The sequence below is a fragment of the Vicia villosa genome, unplaced genomic scaffold (genome assembly GCF_029867415.1).
Source record: "Vicia villosa cultivar HV-30 ecotype Madison, WI unplaced genomic scaffold, Vvil1.0 ctg.002871F_1_1, whole genome shotgun sequence".
Classification (NCBI taxonomy): Eukaryota; Viridiplantae; Streptophyta; class Magnoliopsida; order Fabales; family Fabaceae; genus Vicia; species Vicia villosa.
The window spans coordinates 125,645-146,791 of record NW_026706052.1 but is presented as its reverse complement, the minus strand read 5'-3'; the positions used below and the strand labels follow the sequence as shown (position 1 = coordinate 146,791).

The 21,147-nt window shown below is 34.2% G+C and overlaps 1 protein-coding gene and 1 long non-coding RNA gene across 11 annotated transcripts; both read right to left on the bottom strand.

The window, feature by feature from the left end:
* Window positions 1-460: 460 nt before the first annotated feature.
* LOC131639948 (boron transporter 1-like) lies at window positions 461-4,974 on the bottom strand. Of its 2 annotated transcripts, XM_058910370.1 has the most exons (12): window positions 3,910-4,973; window positions 3,731-3,813; window positions 3,460-3,652; window positions 3,223-3,361; window positions 2,934-3,105; window positions 2,674-2,840; window positions 2,396-2,569; window positions 2,168-2,263; window positions 1,938-2,075; window positions 1,534-1,853; window positions 1,041-1,311; window positions 461-944 (listed from the first exon to the last, which is right to left on the bottom strand). In XM_058910370.1, the coding sequence occupies exons 1-12, from the start codon at window positions 4,011-4,013 to the stop codon at window positions 678-680; spliced, it is 2,124 nt and encodes a 707-aa protein (XP_058766353.1). In that variant the 5' UTR covers window positions 4,014-4,973; the 3' UTR covers window positions 461-677. The 2 variants fall into 2 exon arrangements, with proteins under 2 accessions (XP_058766353.1, XP_058766352.1); XM_058910369.1 differs by having other exon boundaries at window positions 3,460-3,813; window positions 3,910-4,974.
* An 11,788-nt stretch (window positions 4,975-16,762) lies between these two features.
* LOC131639951 (uncharacterized) lies at window positions 16,763-20,353 on the bottom strand. Of its 9 annotated transcripts, none has more exons than XR_009295105.1 (6): window positions 20,106-20,353; window positions 19,571-19,991; window positions 18,750-18,999; window positions 17,995-18,158; window positions 17,192-17,331; window positions 16,763-17,047 (listed from the first exon to the last, which is right to left on the bottom strand). It is a non-coding gene; the product is annotated as an uncharacterized LOC131639951 (long non-coding RNA). The 9 variants fall into 9 exon arrangements; XR_009295110.1 differs by having other exon boundaries at window positions 17,192-18,158; window positions 18,750-19,190; window positions 19,571-19,657; window positions 19,740-19,991; XR_009295108.1 differs by having other exon boundaries at window positions 17,192-18,158; window positions 19,571-19,657; window positions 19,740-19,991.
* Between the last annotated feature and the right edge of the window lie 794 nt (window positions 20,354-21,147).

The window sequence follows — 21,147 nt, the reverse complement described above, 5'->3', positions numbered from 1 at the left end:
TCGAAGTTATCCAGAAAAACTTAATTTCCTTGTTTAAGGGAGATTTATGGGCTTAACCTTATAAAATTTCACAAGCAATAATGAATATTCTCAAGATCAACTATGAAAAGAACAGAATATCACTTCATTCGTTTTTGAAAGCGTTCCCTTATCCTTCTTTCCAAACTCCCAAACAAAATCATAAGAAATTTGTCACAAATTACTTCTTTAATAACCCAAACATAAGTCATATCTTTTAGGTAACTGCTATACATTTAAAAATGTGTTTGATTAACATTATCTTATCCACATTCTTTATTCCATATATATTGATTTTCAATCTTGAAACAATTCAACTTTAAACAAACACACTTCAAAAATAGTGTATCATGTCTCATAATCCCTTTATGTATATTTTTAAAAAAATCAGCTAAGCAACATAAACTAAAATCCAAACAGAAACATAACAAACATTCATCAATAGCATCAACTTGAAACTGTTCCTGCCCATTTTATATATCGTAAGGAATAAGATTAAAACGAAACAAAGAAAGACATCAAGAAGATGTTGATGTTTTGTTGTTGTAAAAAAAAACAACCTATAGAACATCACTTAGTACTACTATAATCACTTAGTACTAGTATAATCTGTTAAAGATACATTTTAGCTTTTAAGTTGTGTATCATTTGGATGTTTTTCAAGGAATTTGCTTTAACTTTAACTCCTTTCCGTTTGATCCTGCACTGCTGCTTTCCCCTCTCAATGCGGTTACTCGAGGGCTAGGAATCATTCGTGATATTTGCGGGCTATTAGCAGGTCTTATATCTCCTGCTATTGGTGTTGCAGTTGAACTAGATGCTTTAGAACTTTGAGTACGACGTATCTCTCCGCGACTCCTCGTGATAATCTCATCAAGAATTTCTCCACCACTGACATTGGCCATTGATCCATGGTTACTTAGATCCTGAAAGGTATATCAACATTAAAACCGTGAACAAGTTATGTGATAAGATTAACTGTCATGATAAAGATCAAACTAAAATGATTCAAAATCTCTTACATCAAATGACATGTTGAAAGCAATGGCAGGTGCTTCCTCGTATGATGCGGCGTCCAACTCTTGTAGATGGGCTCCTTTGAAAAAATGGGGAAGAAAATATTGCCGAACCGGGACAAGAAGCATGATTAACAACGGGAAGAGGACCCCGGCGATTGGTATCCAGGTTATGCCGAAGCAGAGAAGCAAGTAAGCTGTCTGGAACAGAGTAAACAGAGCAATTGCTTTCAAAGGCACAGTCTCAACAAAAGTGGCACGGTGTTCCTCCAGCAGTCTAGAAAGGAAAAAAGAAAATCATCAATCTCGGAAAATAGATCCCTAATAGTCACAAGCTTGCGATAACTTCAATAAGTTGTTTTCAGATTATTCCCATAACCTCTTTAAGATAGTAGATGGAAACAGTTTATTGTTTATACATAGATAACCGTTTGATTAAGTTGTTTATCCAAAGAGAGCCTTAGAACGGTGACAAAATTGATTACGAAAATAAACTTACTTGTATCTTCGACTTGGAGCAGTGAAAAGGTACAATATTCTCTCCCAAAACTGATTTCCCGGCAAGCTTTCAATAGCCATGAAGGCAAAGTAACCCCAAAGCACCGAAGTTGGTATCTTCTTCAAAAGAGGCATAGCAGCAACACAAGCCGCAACCATTGATGCCTGCAGTAAATTACTGAGGCGCTGCTCTTTAACTTCGACTGGCATAAGGTCATCAACATCCTTATTCACATCAAAGACGATTTCATCAACAGGAGCGTCAATGTATCCATGACTTGAAGCAAGTGCGACGGTAGACTCCTTCAAATCTTTCAGCCCCTGATCGAAGAACAAAACCAAGGGTAAAGCAAAAATGATGATCGCAAATTTAAGATCAATTGGAAATCATAGGATCGCGTTTACCAAGGTGGATGGCATTTGGGAAACCAATGGCGTCTGCATTACGTCATATGCTTCTTTCATACTTTCGTAAAACTGACTCAGGTTCATGTTTTTCCCCATGCTCGTTCGTGCAGTAGAGACAAGCTTATGCCGTAAAATCTATTCCGAACAAAGCAAATATCCATAATATTCAATTAGCAAGGTTCCATACATAGCGACAACAAGTCATTTGAGACTAAGAAATATGTTACCTGATGTTTTAGAGTAGCTAAGCTCTTGGTATGCATTGGAGATTGCGGAATCACACCGTTGGAAGGAGGGATTCCAATAAGCCCGCAAAATAAGGTCTGAAAAGTAAAATTAACAAGAATTTAAAATGCAAAAATATTGACGAGATGGAGTAGAAAGTAGAAATAGGTTATCTGTTTTCATTAACTTCCATAGCAATGGATTTCCAAGTATTTCAAACAAAAACATACCAAAAATCCCAGGAGTAGTAAGTCGTAATGATAAGACGAAGGTTTCCTTAGATTGAACTCTTTTTGCTGCGCGAGTTGTGATGCAACGCTGTGATCGAAGTAGTAAAGCACGGCAATCATAGTAGCTGGTATAAATGCTCCAATAATGTACAATAGAGGCACATTCAACATTTCCTGCAAAATGTAACAAACAATTAGCAACAAAGATTATTATCAATAGTACCGAGTTCGACTTGTACTGATAAAAAAAATTATCCACAATGCATAATCAAAGTCACCTTTACAACAGTCCAATTTGAGTATGCACCAGGAGACCATGGATTTGGACTGAAAAGTCGCCTCGGGATTCCCCTTGGGACCTTGTTGACAGGTATGTAAGATACAGCAGTCCATACGAGAATCATTAAGGGGACTCCGTAATCAGCTATAAATCCTCGTAGCCAACCTATAATATATAACAAATTGGGTAAAGAAAAACGAGAATGTCGATTAAACAAATAATTTACCTCAAACTTACAATCTAAAGCATAGTAAGTACCTGTCCCGTAACGCCATGATCTAGCCTTGCGGCTTCCTAGACCGGTAAAAAGAAGGCCGAATGATAAAACTAAAGCAAACATTCCGTTGCCAAACAGCCAAGAGGATTGGAGTGCAATCTGATTGGTACCTTCTGTCTGTGTCTTCGGTACACCAAACTCTTCCACAAGCCCCTTTAAAATGGAGATTATTAACCTTATCAAATTCTAGTTTCATTTTAGGTAAATGTTAACAGAAGGTTCCTATTTTGAAACCGCATACAGAAGTTACAGGTTACTAAAGAAAAATACCTTTATAGCCTGCTGCATAAAGAGCATTGCAATTAACAGACCAAATAGTTCACCGGTAAGGCGCGTGAACCGGTTGATAATGGAGCATGCACCGAGAATAGCCAGCAAGAACAGCAACAGTGCAGTCCAAACACACACCCTAAAACATTATTCGTAAAAAAAAATATCAACAAAGTTACGTCAGCTCATTAGTAACTCCCTTATAAAAATAAACCGGACATGGAATTCCAAAGATACCATCCAGTCCAAGGCAAGAACAATTTGTGTCCTAAATCCTCGCGATCCTTTGCGAAATTGTACATGAATGTATACATCAAAACGGTTGGCTCGGCTACACCTAGTATGAGGAGAGGTTGCCCTCCAATAACCGAGTGGACAATACCACATAGTGCAGTTGATGCAAGGGTCTGCACAGCAGTGAGAGTTCCATCTGTATAATATAACTTCTTAGCATATAATATGACATAAACAAACACCAAGAGACTGAACCTGAAAAATATTTGTGTACCAGTAGTTCTCTCGAGTTGCTCCCCAAAAGATATAACAGGAATTGCAGAAGCAAAAAATATGTATGTAGTTGGTGCAAAGATCCTATATATAAAACAACGACAAAATTAAATCATTCGCGAATTCTCTTTATAATGTTTGGACAAAAAAAACAAGCAAATTCATAGTTATATCACAAACCTTGCACCTGCGCGGAATCCACTAGTCCAATCTTGTTTGTAGCACATAATTCTTGCTTTGAAATCATTTTTAATTCCGCGAAAAGGAACAAATGTTTCTTCCATTCGTCTTTGAATAGTACCAATGAACTAGTATTGATCTTATAAGTAAAGAAGATGAAAAATATGCAATTGGAAGATGCTGATTTTTCTGACTCAATTCAAGAGAGCTCTAATGGTAAAAAAAACAGTGCTTAATTAAAGCGGCATACGCGAAAACTCTGGGCAGGGAGACTAGAATTCTACATAACATCCTAAACAGAAAAGCTATAGTGAAGTAAATGAATGAAAGAATCCAGAAAAAAGAATTTACATTTTCAAAGAATTTATGAACAACTTTTGCATATGTTGTATAACAAATGAGAAATGAACTAGTCAGTAATTGAACAAAACTAAGATCCAAAACTACCCTTGTTCTAGATAACAATAAAAACCCTCCATATGCTATATCAAAAGAAACAAAATTTACACCTAGAAACAAGTTACATGTTACACTTTCTCACACACACTCAAATTCAAAGTGAAGTTAATCAAATAAAAGTTATGAATTTATAGCTATGGAGGGCAATACAATAAAAGTTAACGAAAACCCATAATCACAACCTGCATTTTCTATAGTATAAAAGCTCTAAGAAGAATATTCATAAACAGAACAGAACATTCAAAGATTCAGCTAGATTAACGAGATTCCATGAGTGAGACCATGTTGGGATTCGTTTAAAACACTTTTGAAGATTCAGACATTAATTGAAAAGCAAAAGGGTAGTTTAATCTGAAATCAAAATTACATCTTTCTGCAAAGAGACTTCAAAAAGGAAAAAGACCAAGTTGAAGCAGAACAAAGAAAATGAAGTTGCAGTTACATTAAAGTGAGGAACAGGAATAATGAAGATTCTATGATAAACAAGATTGAGACAAAGAAACACAAAGAGAAGAAGCAATGAAAACGAGAGACGTATGAAGAACAAAGAGAAGGTGCAGAGAGTGTTATTTGTGTGACAGTGGTTGAATGGTGTGAAGAAAGTAAATTTATATATAAAAGAAAATGTTGGAATGAAGAATGAAAATAGTATTGTAGTAAATGATAGTGCGACACATAGACATAGAAAACGGCAAAAGAAATGTGATTAGAGAATAGACAGACGTGAGCAAGTTGTTTAGGAGTTTAGGTAAAACTGTTGTCGATAATGATAGTTGATGTTTAATATTTGTAATACTTATATTTTAACTATCTAAAGACCAACAAAATAAATTAATAAAAGAAAAATTGCTATGGTATTTTATATGTCATCAATCTAAATTTAAATTAATTTTTCAAGTTTGAAGTTCATAGGTTTATTTATAGTTAGAGTGTTTAAAAGTGCTTTACAAATTGTTACTCAAAATACTTAAATACTAGTAAAAGTATAATTGTAGATAAATGAAAGTATAAATTGGAGTATATATGACTTCGATAAATCTAATAAATTCAGTTAAATTGATAAAAAAAACGGGTTGGTTCGGGTTATTGGTGAATATGATTTTTTTTTAAATTTATTCAAAATAATTGGGATACGGGTAAACTCGGACCTAACCAACACACTCAATCCGATAATTGAAAAGACGTTGAAAATTCTAAAATGAGAGCGCGTTAAAAAAAGGAACAATCTACATGCCACCCCTTTAATTATATATTTGTCACCCCCCAAAGCTATGAGATGACCCAAATGCCCAAGGATTTTTCATTACCATATTTTTCTCAAATCTACGTATGACACTGAATTTTTCAAATCTTTGGGCGATACCGGAAATTTGGCGAAAACAAGTAAGTTTCCGGTTGATTTTATGAAATTTCCAGTAGTTTGTACAGAAAATTATGAAATTTTTGGTATATTCTACCAGATATTTTAAAATATCCGGTATTTTGTATCGGAAATTTCACAATTTCCGGTATCTTTATAAAGTTATAAAAATACCGGAAATTTTGAAATTTCTGGTACAATTTCCCATATCGGAAATTTTGAAATTTCCGGTATTTCTATTTTTTTAAATGCTATTTTTCATATATTTTTACTTTTTTCAGTGCGGACTAGAGGCAGAGATGGTACTGTTGCAGGTCGGGCCATTGATAGAGTCGATGCTAGTGCTCACGCGGCTGCTGATGAGGCTGGTACCTCAGTGTTACGTGCTGGACGCGTTCCTCCGACTGATTCTAATCGGAAACGGAGAGTTGAGCAAGCAGGGAGGGGGTTCCGCACACCTCGCCGCCGGGGTGGTAGAGCATCCACTACTGTGGACGAGCAAGTGGTTCAGGATGAGGTTGTTGAGGTTGAGGCGGTGGCTGTTGTTCGGAAGTCAATGGCTGTTGCTGAGAAGCAGGTGCCTGTTGCTGAGGAGGGGGTTGTTGTTGCTGAGGAGCAGGTGCCTAGAGTTGAGGAGTCGGTGGCTGTGGTTGAGGAGGGGGTTGCTAAGGAGCAGGTGGTGCATGATACGGACACCACCACAGGTGCATCTATGGAGCCATCAGTATACACTGATGGAGCTTTTCCAGGAGGACCTTCTAACAGGTCTGTTTTGACAAGATATGTTGACCATGTCGCTTATAGAATATGGCAGGGCGGGGTATGTAACATTGCTTAAGTGCTTAATTTCTATTATGCAATTTTTATTACACACTGTGTTTTAATTGTATTTTTTTTGTTGCTATAGGAGCATCTAGTGCTGAAGCTCACTTCTCACGCGTCGAAGTTGAAGAACTTCCCCGAGAGACCGATACCTGAGCAGGTGGCGAGGATAGTTCGGGACTTCCATTTGATGGACTTTGTTGGACGCCCCTCTATTATCAGCTTTAGTCGAGAGATGGCACCTGGAGACATCATTCTTCCATATTTCATTCGGGGAGATCATAGTGACTTTGGATGATGTGCATTCCCTATTTCACCTTCTGATTGCTGGTACATTTTTTACAGCAATTCATAGGGACCAGGCGACGGTGGTGCACATGGTGATGGATGCTTTAGAGGTTGATGAGCTGGTTATATCTTCTTCCAATTCATGGTATACAGGTCACCGTGATCATCTTCCTTTTGATGTATCTTCTTTATATTCAGGGTATGTTAGATGGGAGAGCCATGTGGCTAGACACTTGCCTGAGAGGTGTCTATGCCAGTATGGTTATATACAGAGTATCCCACGTCCGGTCCCAGAGACTCCAGCTGGTGGCATTAATCGCTGGTTTTAGAATCATATCCTCAGCTCCCCCCGTGAGATCCTTGATACAACCATTGCGATTCGGCAGCCTAGGTAGTGTCAAGATGGATACCTGGAGTGGTTACTCAGCGTGTCACACCCTAGGGTCATACCATTTGCCGCAACATCTCATGTTCTAGGGCCTTCAGGTACAAGGGCTTCTTCCGATCCATCACCACCACCTCCACCTCCCGCATGTGACCAGGACAGTCGTCTGCAGTACATCGATGTTCACTTGGATAGCCTCATGGGTTTGGTGAACCCTAATGCTGAGGTTCACAGTATTTTAGCTAGGTTGGAGGATGTTTCCCGTGGAGGATCTATGTAGATTTATTTTGTTATGATTGTATCATTTGTATTATTTGTATATTTTGTACGAACATCTTTTGTATGAACATCTTTTTTATTGCATAATCTTTTTGGCTAGTACATGTTTCGAGTAGATAAAGAAAATAACATCAATAACAAACAAACATAATTAACAAACATCAGATGACAAACAACAAGCATAAACAGTACTCCGAAACATGAAAACCTAAGCACTAACGAAAGACTCTGGACGAATCAGATACTTCATTATATCGTCCACGGATCTTTGGATCTGCGCATCCAATTCGATCGGACCTTTAGTTATCCTACGGCGAAATAATTTCCACATCTTCATCATTCTTCAACTCGATTAAGTTGTATTTCACCCTTTCATTTGTATCAATCTAGTCCTCCCGAAACTCGATCTTTGTCACCTTTCTGTTATCAGAATCAGGCAGCAAATTGTTCAACTTTCAAGGTGGCAAAGGATTCAGGCCCATCTGAAATCTTGGTTTGAACAGCAGGGTTGCAGCCGTTGAAATACACTTCTACATTAATCAAATACTGAGGAAGAGGCATTTTGTTGAAATGATGTGTTATCCAATAACCCTAACACCCCTATTTATACAAATGGTGGTGCATTCTAGACCACACAAATGTATCAGTGCAATCAGGACCCTCCAAAAGTATCGGCAAAATCTCAACCGTTTAAAAAATCAAAAATTGAAACATACCGGAAATTTAGTTAATTTGAAATTTCCGGTATGTACAGATAATTTGAAATTTTTGGTATACCAGAAATTTCAAATTAACTAAATTTTCGGTATGTTGTACCAGAAATTTCCTTCAAACTGAAATTTCCAGTATTTTGTACTGAAAATTTTGGAGTGCATACCGGAAATTTGTTTCGGAAATTCTTTGTTTTTCAACTTTTTTCAACAAGGGTACAATTGAGTTAAAAAAATGGGGGTGCCAAGTATAAAAAAGGGGGTAGTATGTAGATTTCTTGAAAAAAAGTCATAGTAAGAAGTGAAACATTGAAGTATGAAACGAGTCTCGCCTTCTTAAAAAAATGCACTATCTTCTTCAATCTCAGAAATGAAAACACGCTCACAAATAGAGCAATGTCATTATATCTTAAACCTTTTCCCTTTTCCCTCTCATTCTATCACTCGATTCACTCAAAGCAAGCAAATCCTAGAAGACCCTTGAATTCGCCAGTACCTCTATAGCATCATCACCGTCGTTGTTTTGTATCATCAATCACAATTGATCAATATCTTTTCTTGTTCTTTTTTTCATTTATTTAAGATTTCCTTTGCTTTGGTTTTTAATCTTCTTCTTTGATCGTTTTATCATTAATTTAGGGTTAATATCATTTTTGTCCTCTATCATATATACGAGTTTTGATTTATTTTTCTGTAAAAAAAATTGTAAAATTAACTTTATTATTACATGAAGATTTTATTATTTTAGACTCTATAGAAATTTGCCTGAGCAAAAGCGCTTATGTGACGTGCTAATTGAATATATTTTTATTACAATTATGCTGACATGGATTTTTTTATAAAAATTAAAAAATATGTGAAATAAAAGTGTAAGTTTAAGAGAGAGATCATTGAAATTATTAATTATTATTTTAATATTGAAAACTAAGTATGTAATAAATAGATTTGTGGAAAAAATTTGAAGAAAAAAAATTATGTAGCCTAGTGGTAAGGTGGCTTAATTGTGAAATTTTGCTTAGTGTCTTTAATTTTTTGATGTTTTAATATATCCAAGTTTAAAATAATGATAACTCTGATTAAAAAAAAAAACTTAATTATAATTTTAGTTCTTCTATTATTTATTTCTTTTAGATTTTGATTTCTCCATTTTTAGTCTATTTAATTTAATTTTTTTTAAGATTGTAGTCCTCTTACAAATTTGAAAACAATTTTAAATGACATAGCGCTCCCATTGATGGTGTCTCAGTGCTAATTCAGTAGTGAACTGTTCAAAAAAAATATTTTTATTTAAATCTATATTGAACATATCATCAATGTGAGCGCAATGCCATTAAAAATTATCTTTAGATTTGCAGAGAGACTAAACTTTTTAAAAAACAAAAATAAAGAAACAAAAATTCTAGATTTTAAAATAGGAGAACCAAAATCAAAAAAATAAATAATATGGGAATAAAATTATAACTAAGCCATAAAAAATGTTCAATCAACTTACTACTTAGGCGTTTTTTATGAGATAAACCAAAAATCACCAATATATATAACATGAAAAAAATTAGTATTAACCTTAGTTTTTTAGTTTATGATTTTTTTTTTTAAATATGCATGAAGGGATTGTGAGACATGATACACTTTCTTTGAAGTGTGTTTGTTCAAAAAGTAATATATATGGAATAAAGAATGTGGATTAGATAATGTTAATAAAACACATTTTTAAATGTATAGTATACTTACCTAAAAGATATATGACTTATGTTTGGGTTATATTAAAGAAGTAGTGGGTGACAAGAATTCTCTAAATGTATTTGTCATGAAAAATATCGATCATTACTTTTTGTTTCAACTTTTATTATGCACTTGGAAAAGGTATGATGGTGTTAGGATTCCTTGGCTGTATTTTTGGGAAGAAACATGGGTGACTTTGATGTCTATGTACATATGCATCAGTGCACAAAATAATAGTACTATCATTTGCACATTTATTTGTAGAGTGTATGTAAATTATTACAATATGATGATGACAAAAGCAAGAGGATATGATATGATACTATGTAAAAACAAAACTAAAAATGAATTGTTTATAGGCGAGATTTTTTATACTCTGAATAGAGGGTGAAAATAAGTTGAACTAAATTAGGTTTTTGTTAAATTTATTCGGGTAGTACATGAACGATTCGTCTAGTGGAATTTTTTTTCACTAGAGCTCACATATTTGATTAGTCTAACGTATATTTTGTTATAGACTTATTTTTAGTTTTAAATTTGATATTTATTTTTTTAAATTCAATTGACTATTTACCTACTTAAAAACATATTTCATTTGAAGTAAATAAATAATTCAACTAATATTTAAATAAATTAAAAAGTTAAAGACCAAGGAAACTAAATATTTGTTTGTAATGACTTATTTGAGTATCATACAATGAGACTATTTATTTGAAAAAACTTGTTTTCATAAGGTGTTTTTAATTTATTTTTATAAAATTTCCAAAATATTAAACTTAATTCAAAAGTAAAAAAATACAATGTAACAATAACAACATTATTGAGACAAATGATTTTTTAATAAATTATGATTGCACATTTTAATAAAATAAACTTATAAAAAAGTTAAACTTTTTATATTTAAAAAAAGTTTGATCTAATCTAAAAATTTGAAGGTTAGGTTTAAGGGTAAGAATAGACCAGACCAACTAACATGAGCCTACAGTCTACCTTACATAGGTCTAAGTTAGGCTAGACTTTTTTTAAATAAAACATACTTAAACTTTTTTATAAGTCTATTTAGCTAAAAATGCTAGGTCACCGACCATAAAAAAACCTTTTAACTATATTAGACTGACTATTCAAATAAACATGAATAACTTTATTATTTTTATATTGTGTTTTGTACTTTGAATTAATATACGAACAATAAAACTTAGATATCTTGAAGGACTTGTGAAAGTCTCTTTAAAAAAATCTTATGAATAATATTATAAGTTGTTGTCATAAGTTGTTTTTATAAGATCTCTCAAATAAATAGTATCACAAAATTTGTGCTAACATGTAAACTCGAATGATTCAATAAAACAAATATTAGTCACATTGATTTTTTAATTTGTTAGTTTATTTTACATTAGTTGAATTGTTTATTTACAAATGTTCAAATGAAGTAGATTTTTAAATAGGTTAGAAGATCAATCAGACCTTCAAATAGGTTAGACTCGGGCCTAAAAATAAGTGTATGATAGACTACAGGTCAAATTTAGACTTAAATTTTTTTAGCAGGTCAGACTTGACAAAGTCTAACTCTGCCCAACTTATTCTCACCGCTAACTAAACTATAGGTCTCTCTAAACTTACGTAACTCATTCTCCCCTTAAGTGCGATTAAGATTAGATGGTTAGATCACTCTCTAAGGAGGCTCTGAAGAAGAGGTTGCGACATGATGTCTTAGGTTACTAGCTAGGTGTATATTTTCTTGAAGAAGAGTGTATGATAAGATGGGTTAGGTATATTTTCTTGAAGAAGAGTGTATGATATGATGGGTTAGGTTGCTAGCTAGGTGTATATTTTTCTTTGTTACGAAACAAGAGTCTCCTCTAATGAGGGTTTTTGGGAACCTAATGGTCCCATATTTCATCTCATGGTTAAAACTTTACCTAATATCATGAGCAGTTGAGCACTAACCAGTGTCCTATCAAACCTTTGCATCATCTCTTGCTTTTCAATAATGGCACAATGATAGTACATTGATACCTTTTTATCTACACAACTTGTCCTATCCGGTTCAAGATGCCTTAGTTGTTAGGTCATTCAATTTCAAAGTCAAGGTTTCAAGACTTTAATTAAAGACAATAACTAATTAATTAATCTATATGTCTTTGTTATGTACTAATTAGTATTGATCTACCATTGCAATATTTTAATCATGGAAAGTGTGAGAAGTGGAGAAAGTTAGTTTTCAACATATAATAACCATACATATATGTATATTTAAGTCTAAGTTCTCTCCTCTAATCAAGACATAATTTTAGATTATATGATCCAATTTGGTATAGATTTGAAAAGTAGGACGATATATGATTCAGAAATCTAGTTTGTCTACTATGTAAAAAAGAGCATGTTTACTTGAGATACTTTAAAAAGTTAATGGGGTGAGGATTCGTGTGATCAAGGAGGACCCATCTTGCTAGATAAGAAACATAACTTAGTGGAAAGCATACAATCTTTCCACTTGTCTCATACGTACTTAGAACTACCGTCCAAAACCATAACATCATACTAAAATTTGACACTCAATGTAGAAATGAAACCAAAAAAGTCCATGGATTACAAAGGCTTGTTGGAATATATGAGAATGTTAGCGTGTGAATTGGAAAAAAAAAAAAAGTTAGAAGTTTTGTATCTATTAGTTTGCATAGATTGATTAGCTTTCAATAACACTAGTCGGTGCGTTCGCATAAATTCTGGTGTACACTGCAGATATGTTACTAATTTGTCATGAGAATTAAATCAAATAAAAAAATAAACACAAAATTTTATTGTTCAAGAAAAATTATTAAACACAAAATTTATAAAAAATCAATTGAGAAAATTAAAAATATATATTTTTTTAAGATTGAGAGAGTTGTAATAATAAAAGAATTTCTATAGTTTAATAAATGAGATAAATAAATATTCAAAATTAAAATTAGTTGAAAATCAGTAGAAACATAATTTTACTTAAAAGTCTAAAAAGAGAATGATATAAAAGAATTAAGTTTGATGTTGTATTTATTAAAATTTGGACTATGATTTAAAATATTAAAAACAAATAAAAAGTCAGTAGTATAACTCATAAGTTTTACTTTTACTTTTATTTTCTTTATCCGTGCATTTACACGGTACTGGTGTGTTACCCGTGTTCTTCGCACGGTACTGATGTGTTACTCGTGCGTGCGTACGGTACTAGTGTATCTTAAATAATATATATTTCAATTTTTCATATATTATCTTAAATAATTTTATATCTTAAATTAAAAAATAATTTCAAAATAAAAATATTAGATACATAAATAATTAAAAAACAAAAGATTTATAGCGTGTTTGGATTAATACATTATTTTCACTTTTATTTTCTTTAATTGTACAAAAAAATATAATAATTCTTACATTTGCACGAAATTTGATATGATTACTCATGCGCCAACACGGTACTTGTGTGTTACCTGTGCATTCGCACGGTACTAGTGTGTTACGCACGCTTTTGTTTTACTACAAGAGTTCATTATTTTTAAAAGAAAAACGTATTTCTAAAAGAAAAACAAAATTGTTTTACTAAAAATGTTTTACATCAATAATATATATTTCGATTTTTTATATATTAATTTAAAAAATATTTTATCTTAAATTAAAAATAATTTCAAAATAAAAATATTAATAACATAAATCATTAAAAAAATCATTTTTCCTTGTGTTTAGATTCATACATGTTTGAATTCATGCAACTCATGGCTCACAAAATTTATTTTTCATCAATCTCATTCAATAGAGTTAGGCTTCCCTACCTTTAAAAGATGAAGGTATTCATTATTCAGTTTTAGAATATAGATATCAAACTAATGTCGTCAGCTTTTTTTTTGACCAAAACAAAATTAACACATTTTATTAATCAGAATATGTTCGATACAAGGAGGAGGTACATTAAAAATGCTACGCCTAGACCAAGAATTGGCCGCCTTCGCTAACGAGTGGGCAATCATATTCGCTTGGCGTTTAATAAACTTAACCTCAAAGTTTGAATAACATTGTAATAATCTCTGTATAGATAAGATAATCACACTAAATTCAGAATTTCCACTATAGTTGGAATGAATCGCCTGAACCACCCTTAGGGAATCACTTTCAAATATAACTTTATCCAGCTGATTTGCTATAGCACCATGGATTGCCTCCTGCAGGGCCACAACCTCTGCCTCGACAACGGGTAGAAGATTAGAATCCCAAGCTGTACCTGCTAAGATAAGTCTACCACGATTATTTCTTACACACCAGCCCCTATTAGTAGTACCACGGTTATGATTGAAACCCGCGTCTACATTACATTTTAACCAACCTGTATCTGGCGGAACCCAAATCGATTGGGGCTGAGCGTTTTCCCATCTTTGCTCCCCATCTTGCGCTGAAAACCAATCTTGCCACCTGTAAGACGCTTGCTGACCAAGCTTAGAAGCCTCTTCACTTTCATTATTCCAAATAGCATTATTTCTATTATTCCATATCACATCTAACATAACAGCAAAACGCCCTGCAGTTCGACTATCCTCATTGGTACAAATATCCAGAATAATAGATTTAACATCCTGGAAAGAATGAAGACGGGGTATAATGATATCGTACAAACCTGACAACCTCCAACAATTAGCGGTGGCTTCACATCCAAAGAAAATGTGTCATTCATCTTGCACCACATTCTCACACAGTTGACAAACTAACGGGCATTGCACATGATGTTGGCAAAGCCTTAATCGTGTTGGTAAACAATACCTACATATTCTCCACAAAAGATGTTTGATTCTAGGTTGTGCTTTAATACTCCAAAGTCTCCCCCAATTCCCTTCCACCCTTCTTGTCACATCATTCTCCTGTTTGTTTCTCCAGAGTCTATATCCTGACCGAACGCTATAAACCCCATGTTGTTCTTCCTTCCAAATCCATCGATCCTCTCCTACTTCCTCCGACAACGGAACCTGGATAATATCCTCCGCATCTGTGTGATCAAACAAACTGCGAATCAAATGAACATCCCATTGTTTCAAGTTAGGTACCATCAAATGATTAAGTTTAAGCTCATACGCACCTTGTTTTTTAGGCCCCTTGATACAACCCTCCCCTTTACCTCGTAACCACGGTTCACTCATCACCGGGATAGTACTTCCATCTCCAATCCCTCACCTGCATCTAAGAGTTAACACATTTCTAGCTTGCCAGATGCTTCTCCAAACAAAACTAGGATTGTTACCGATAGTCGCTTCAAAAAAGGAAGTTTTTGGAAAATACCTGGCTTTGTAAATTCTCGAAACAAGAGTCTGAGGACAATTTAACAATTTCCATCCTTGCTTTGCTACCATAGACATGTTAAACGCTCGAAGGTCACGGAAACCCAACCCACCATCCTTCTTCGGACATGCTATTCTATCCCACGCCATCCACCTGATACCCTTATTGTTACCACCTCCTCCCCACCAGAAAGCATTCAACATCCTCTCGATATCATTAATCACTCCGTCGGGGATAATAAAGATACTCATTATGTAAGATGGAATAGATTGCAATACCGATTTTATCATGACTTCTTTTACCACTTTAGATAAAGATCTCCCTTTCCACGAGTTAATTCTCTTCCAAATTCTATCTTTGATAAACTCAAAAGTAGCCTTCTTGCTTCTTCCAATCATCGACGGAAGGCCTAAATAAGTACCAGTACCAAGAACATGACGAACTCCCATAATACGGGCTAGATCCTCTTGAGCTGGTCTACTTAAATTTCGACTGAAAAACACCTCCGATTTGTTCAAGTTAACCTCCTGGCCTGAAGTTGCTTCATAAGTTTTTAGGACTTCCATAATATTCTTCACCTCTGATATATTAGCCCTGCAAAACAGAAAACAGTCGTCAGCAAAAAGCAGATGAGACACATTAGGTGCCCCTCTGCATATTTGGATACCATGTATATCGCCTCTAGCCACCGCTCCTTTTATGAGAGCAGAAAGTCCTTCTGAGATAAGAATAAAAAGATACGGGGACAGTGGGTCCCCCTGTCTCAAACCTCTTCCTGGTTGAATTGGTCCAACATTATCCGTATTACCTAAAATAGAATAGTTAACCGTCGTAACACACATCATAACCCATTGAATCCATCTGTCAGCAAAGCCCATCCTACTAAGCATACTTCACAAAAAACCCCAATCAACTCTATCGTAAGCCTTACTCATATCAATCTTGAGGGCCAGGTGGGCCGTGTTACCCCTTGTCTTCCTTTTGAGTGCATGGATAGTCTCGATAGCAATCATAGCATTATCAAGAATGGATCTTCCTTCCTCAAATGCTGATTGCTCCTCCGACACACTTTTGGCTAGATACTTCTTCATTCTGTTTGCAAGAAGCTTTGAAATAATTTTATACACCACATTACAAAGAGCAATAGGCCTCAAGTCTTGCATACTGGATGGGTCTTGCATACCAGATGGTTTAGCGCACTTCGGAATTAGACAGATGTTTGTATCATTGAGGGTAGGAGGAAACGAACCTCTCTCAAACCAGAACCTAACAGCTTCAAAAATGTCATCACCACAAACATGCCAATTTTTTTGATAGAAAGCTGGATTTAAGCCATCAGGACCTAGGGATTTATCCAGGTGCATATTATTGACCGCTTCAAATAATTCCTCTTTCTTAATAGGAGCTAGCAGCATTTCATTATCATCATTTGAAATGGCGTCAGTTTTTTAAATATACACATTTACACACTTTTTCGTTCTAAAATTATAACAAAGGACACATGAAAAGAAAATAGATATATGGCCTTAGTAAACAAAATTAACAATTGATAAATTATATTGATTTATGCCAACCATGATCACAATAGAATCCCAAGAGATAAAAATATACATATAACAGAAGATGGTGAAAGTAATCAAGTACATATATGTATATGAAACCAAATTCACCAAAATTGGAGGATTCTAATAATCAACTTAAGACATAGTCACTTTTTTTCATCTGGCACAAAGACTTTATATGTATTGGACTTGAACTCTTTCTCTATTCTTTTCCCACCATTTCCTTGCATCTTCGTCTCCAAATCTCTATCGACTATAAATAGAGTTAAAAAAAACTATCAATATAAACGCTACCATTCTTCTAAGTAGAATTTTTTTTAAAAATAGTATGACATCCAATAACTTATTACTATCTGGCAGTTATCTTATAGAAATAACTTTTGCATAAACACGTAACCTGAACCTAACACGACGAAGCTCCTTGTTCCCATCCGGTAACCGCTTAATAGTAACAAACACATCGGGCTATCTCTCGCAATTTGTTGAAAAATAGCTCATATTTAGAAGAGGCCCTTGATGCTTCCATGGATGACCATGCTGCATGCATTTCTTAGTTACTACTTCTTCCTTGATATTTACATTTTATTATTTGGTTTAGAGACTTGCATGTCATTCATTGTAAAAGGCAGAATAAGGAAGAAGTAAAAATAAAAGCTATAATTTATTTTCTTTCAGCTGAGTTTGACATGAAAAATATATCATCTAACAGTTATACCAAATGTCCATCGTACATGACAAAATTTGTGTAACCAAAATTTAAAGGGCCATGTGTTCATCCCTTGTCAAGTGAACATAAACTTTCTATGTCTAAAGAATTAAGGGTGGTGAGTAATAATTGATACAGAAGGTATAGGCAACTTTTTGGCAATTATCAGTATTAAGAAACACTTCATATTCCTAGGCCGTCAAGCGTAGGCGTAACTTTACTCTTACATAATAACTTCAATTTATGCACATTACACCACATCAGGAGAAACAATTGTGCTTTATATAAGTTTCTTGCAAAAAATGATGAAGGAGTTATTACCGTAAGATATTGTGCAGGATCATTCATGGAAGTAGTGCCTAGGACTACTTCTCTTATTAGTTTTGTTGTCAGTTTGTGACAAACACGTAGTTGAAAATAACAAAATAATCTTTATATGGGATTACAGTTGAAAAATTCCGGATATTGTTGCAGAAGTTCTTTATCATATTTACCTCAGATCGAGTAGCCCCACCAATAATAAACACAAAGATTCTCTTTCCCATCTTCTTGAAATCACCAGCTATGTTCTTTAACACTGCAAGCTTAGCTTCTGAACCAAATTTGTATCCATATATATTTGGCAAAAGTTTAATTGTTGGAAACAAACTCCCAGTACCTATAAAATGCAGAAAATTTCATTCAGCCCAAGTATTCTTTCATGATATCATTATAATTACTGTCAGGTGCATTTTGTGCAGCTTGAGGTGGAATGCTAATCAATTAGGAATTCAATTTATTTAAGTTTCTATAACAAACTAACCATGATCATGTCTCTACTTTGTCCTACATGCATAGAAAAGATGCATTGAAGACATTTGGACATCTCAAAAACAAAGCAGAACTATCTCCTCAACCAAAAGAGCCCAAACTAATATTTCCATAGCATATATTTCAGAAAGACTACAATTTTTCAAAAGTAAATTTCTTAAATTATCAATTGATATCCTCATATAAGGAAGAAGTAATGAAAATATCAAAACCATCAGAATGCAGTCAGTAATTAGCCTACCAACATCGGGAAATAAAGAATACAATGAGAAAACTCTAACTTTAAGAGAATTGTGCTAATAAACTTAGTTTACATTCATTGTTTCACTATAGTACAGTATGTTAGCCCAAGCTAGGGATTTTCATGACAGGTTAGGATCAAGGACTGTACTTTCCTTGACACCGTGAACAAATTAGTACTCAATTTGTAGAGTATTACCTTGACGCTGGCTGGAGCTCAATATATATGGATGGAAAAATTATTCTCCTTGCCGGATTGTTCTAGTGTTGTGATCATTGTATGTATTGGCGGCCTTGAAGTCAAAGTTTTGCCGGCAATATCATCTTGCAACTCCATATTAGATTTCGACCCATTCGAAGTATAAACCATGTATAATAATTCGAATGTTATGACAAGAATTGACACGCAATAAATTCATTCCATCTAATGTAACCTTCCGATTTAGCACCTGAAATGTTTGGCATAATAGCCACAACAGTTTACTTTAGCAGCCGTTTGATCACGTTTAACATCTTGACATCGATATCATGCTGAAGCACGAATATGTACAACACTTGATCACAGCAATAATATGACATCTAACAATATTTTGATAACGCCAATTACGTCTCACCCATGTCAACAAAACATATAAAATACCTGACATATAATATTAGAAGTAGGGTTATGCCAATACAAAGATCATACAGTACATATGCACATGTATTTCAACTTAAGAAATGATAACCATTGGAAAACAGTTAACATAACGCATACGAACTACTTATATTTTGTTGGTGATGACGATGCGATCCTTCATGAATTGTGTCCGACAAGGATTATTAACCGACACAGCAAACTCAGTTATCATGTTATAGACAAATGTAAGGAAGATCTTCTACAAGTCTATCTTAGTTGGCCCTTTATAAATATTAGTGTACAGTAACAAATGGTTGATTGATTCATTTGCTGATTTTAACATTCAGACAATGATTTATCTTACTAAACATGAATAAGATTCAGACATTGATTTATCCCACCTCGTGAGGTTTCCCCGTTCATTTCACTTCACCATAAAGCTTTTCATATTTATCTGCTAGAGTACCTGGTGAACATGTAACGTGATACTAAAAGTGAAAATAGGAAATCTCAGTAAGCATAATTAATATTACACAAGTAGTAAAAAGAATTTGGTACGCGCATACGCACCACACTCATCGTCAGAAATCCGTAACAAAACATAAATAGAAAATGTCAAACATAAATCATTTCAAATCGGACCACCACCACACTCGTCGCGAAATTCTGTTTCCACCACCTACAAACTCATTTCTGCTGACCCATTTCAACCACCACCGCCACCACACTCGTCGTCGCAAGCTCGTTTCCACCACCACCACTCTCATCACTGGTAACCCATAGTCGCCATTCATATTATTCTTCTTCACCGTTGAAACACACCTAAAACCAAAAATCGCACCCACACAAATCAAATACCACAGATTTGAAACCGATTTTTTTTGGGATTAGGGTTTATCAATTTCATTTATACAAACTGAAAGGGAAAAATCATACCTAAAAGAAGGAAGACTACAGACTGCATGATACCAGAAGAAGAAGAAAGATAATATGTTTCAACTTAGATAAAGAGAAAGAGAAAGAGGAGAAAGAGAAAGAGAAGGAATAGAAAGAAGGGGGAAGAGAAATGAATGAGAGATAAGAGGATGGTGGTGAGATAGAAAAAGATAAAGAAGAACATAGTGGCAGAGGAAGAAAGATTGAAGTGATAGAAAGACACGTGAAAAAGGACAAGAGAGAGAGAGAGAGTGAAGATTCCAAAAAAATGAATTAAAGTAGGTTACATTAGTTTATATGTAACCAAAAAACCTCAAGTGACATCATCAATTCATTCCAACCTAATGATCAAAGGCAAAAAGCAGCAACTATGTATTTGGAATAGAATTATATGACATCATTAGTTCCAAAAAGTAATTTTTGGACCAAAATTGCCCCTATTTTGGGGAGGTGGCAAAATTAGAAGGAAGGGTGTCATACCCCAAAATTTACCTCCCACACCTCTCTCATATCAAGGGCCAAGTTCAAATCTCAAGACATGGCTCACTCAAATGATCCAGATAATTCACAGTCAACTGATTCAAACTGGAAGGTCAACTAATATCAAAGCATGATTCAAACCATGATCATTGGGCAAACATCAAGTATATGGTGCATAATCATCATTTGATCAAGAATTGATCATGATTCCATTAATAGAAACTCAGAGATGAACAAATACAAAAAAGGTTCAAATTAGGGTTTCTTTAGGAGAAAGTCAACCCAACTTTGACTGGGCATAACTTTCACATGGAACATCAAAAATTCACCACTCAAAGCCTATTTTGAAGGAAATTGGATTCTCTACAACTTTGTGTCTCACAAGCCAGGGCTAGAAATGCTTCATTTAAGAGATACAAAGCAAAGATTACAGGTCATTTCCAGGCATCCTTCAGAAACAGTTTTTTCCTAAAGGGGATATGATCAAGATAAAAGCTTCAAATGAGAAATATGTTCCAAAATGGCTTGTAGAGGACCTTTTGAGGTTTCTAAAAAGTATTAG

Excerpts from the sequence above, each read along its gene's own strand:
- LOC131639948 (XM_058910369.1), bottom strand. The coding sequence starts at position 4,013 with ATGGAAGAAACATTTGTTCCTTTTCGCGGAATTAAAAATGATTTCAAA. Across the intron at positions 3,814-3,909 it reads GGATTCCGCGCAGGTGCAAG|GATCTTTGCACCAACTACAT; the intron begins GTTTGTGATATA and ends TTTTATATATAG. Across the intron at positions 2,076-2,167 it reads TAGCTACTCTAAAACATCAG|ATTTTACGGCATAAGCTTGT; the intron begins GTAACATATTTC and ends TGTTCGGAATAG.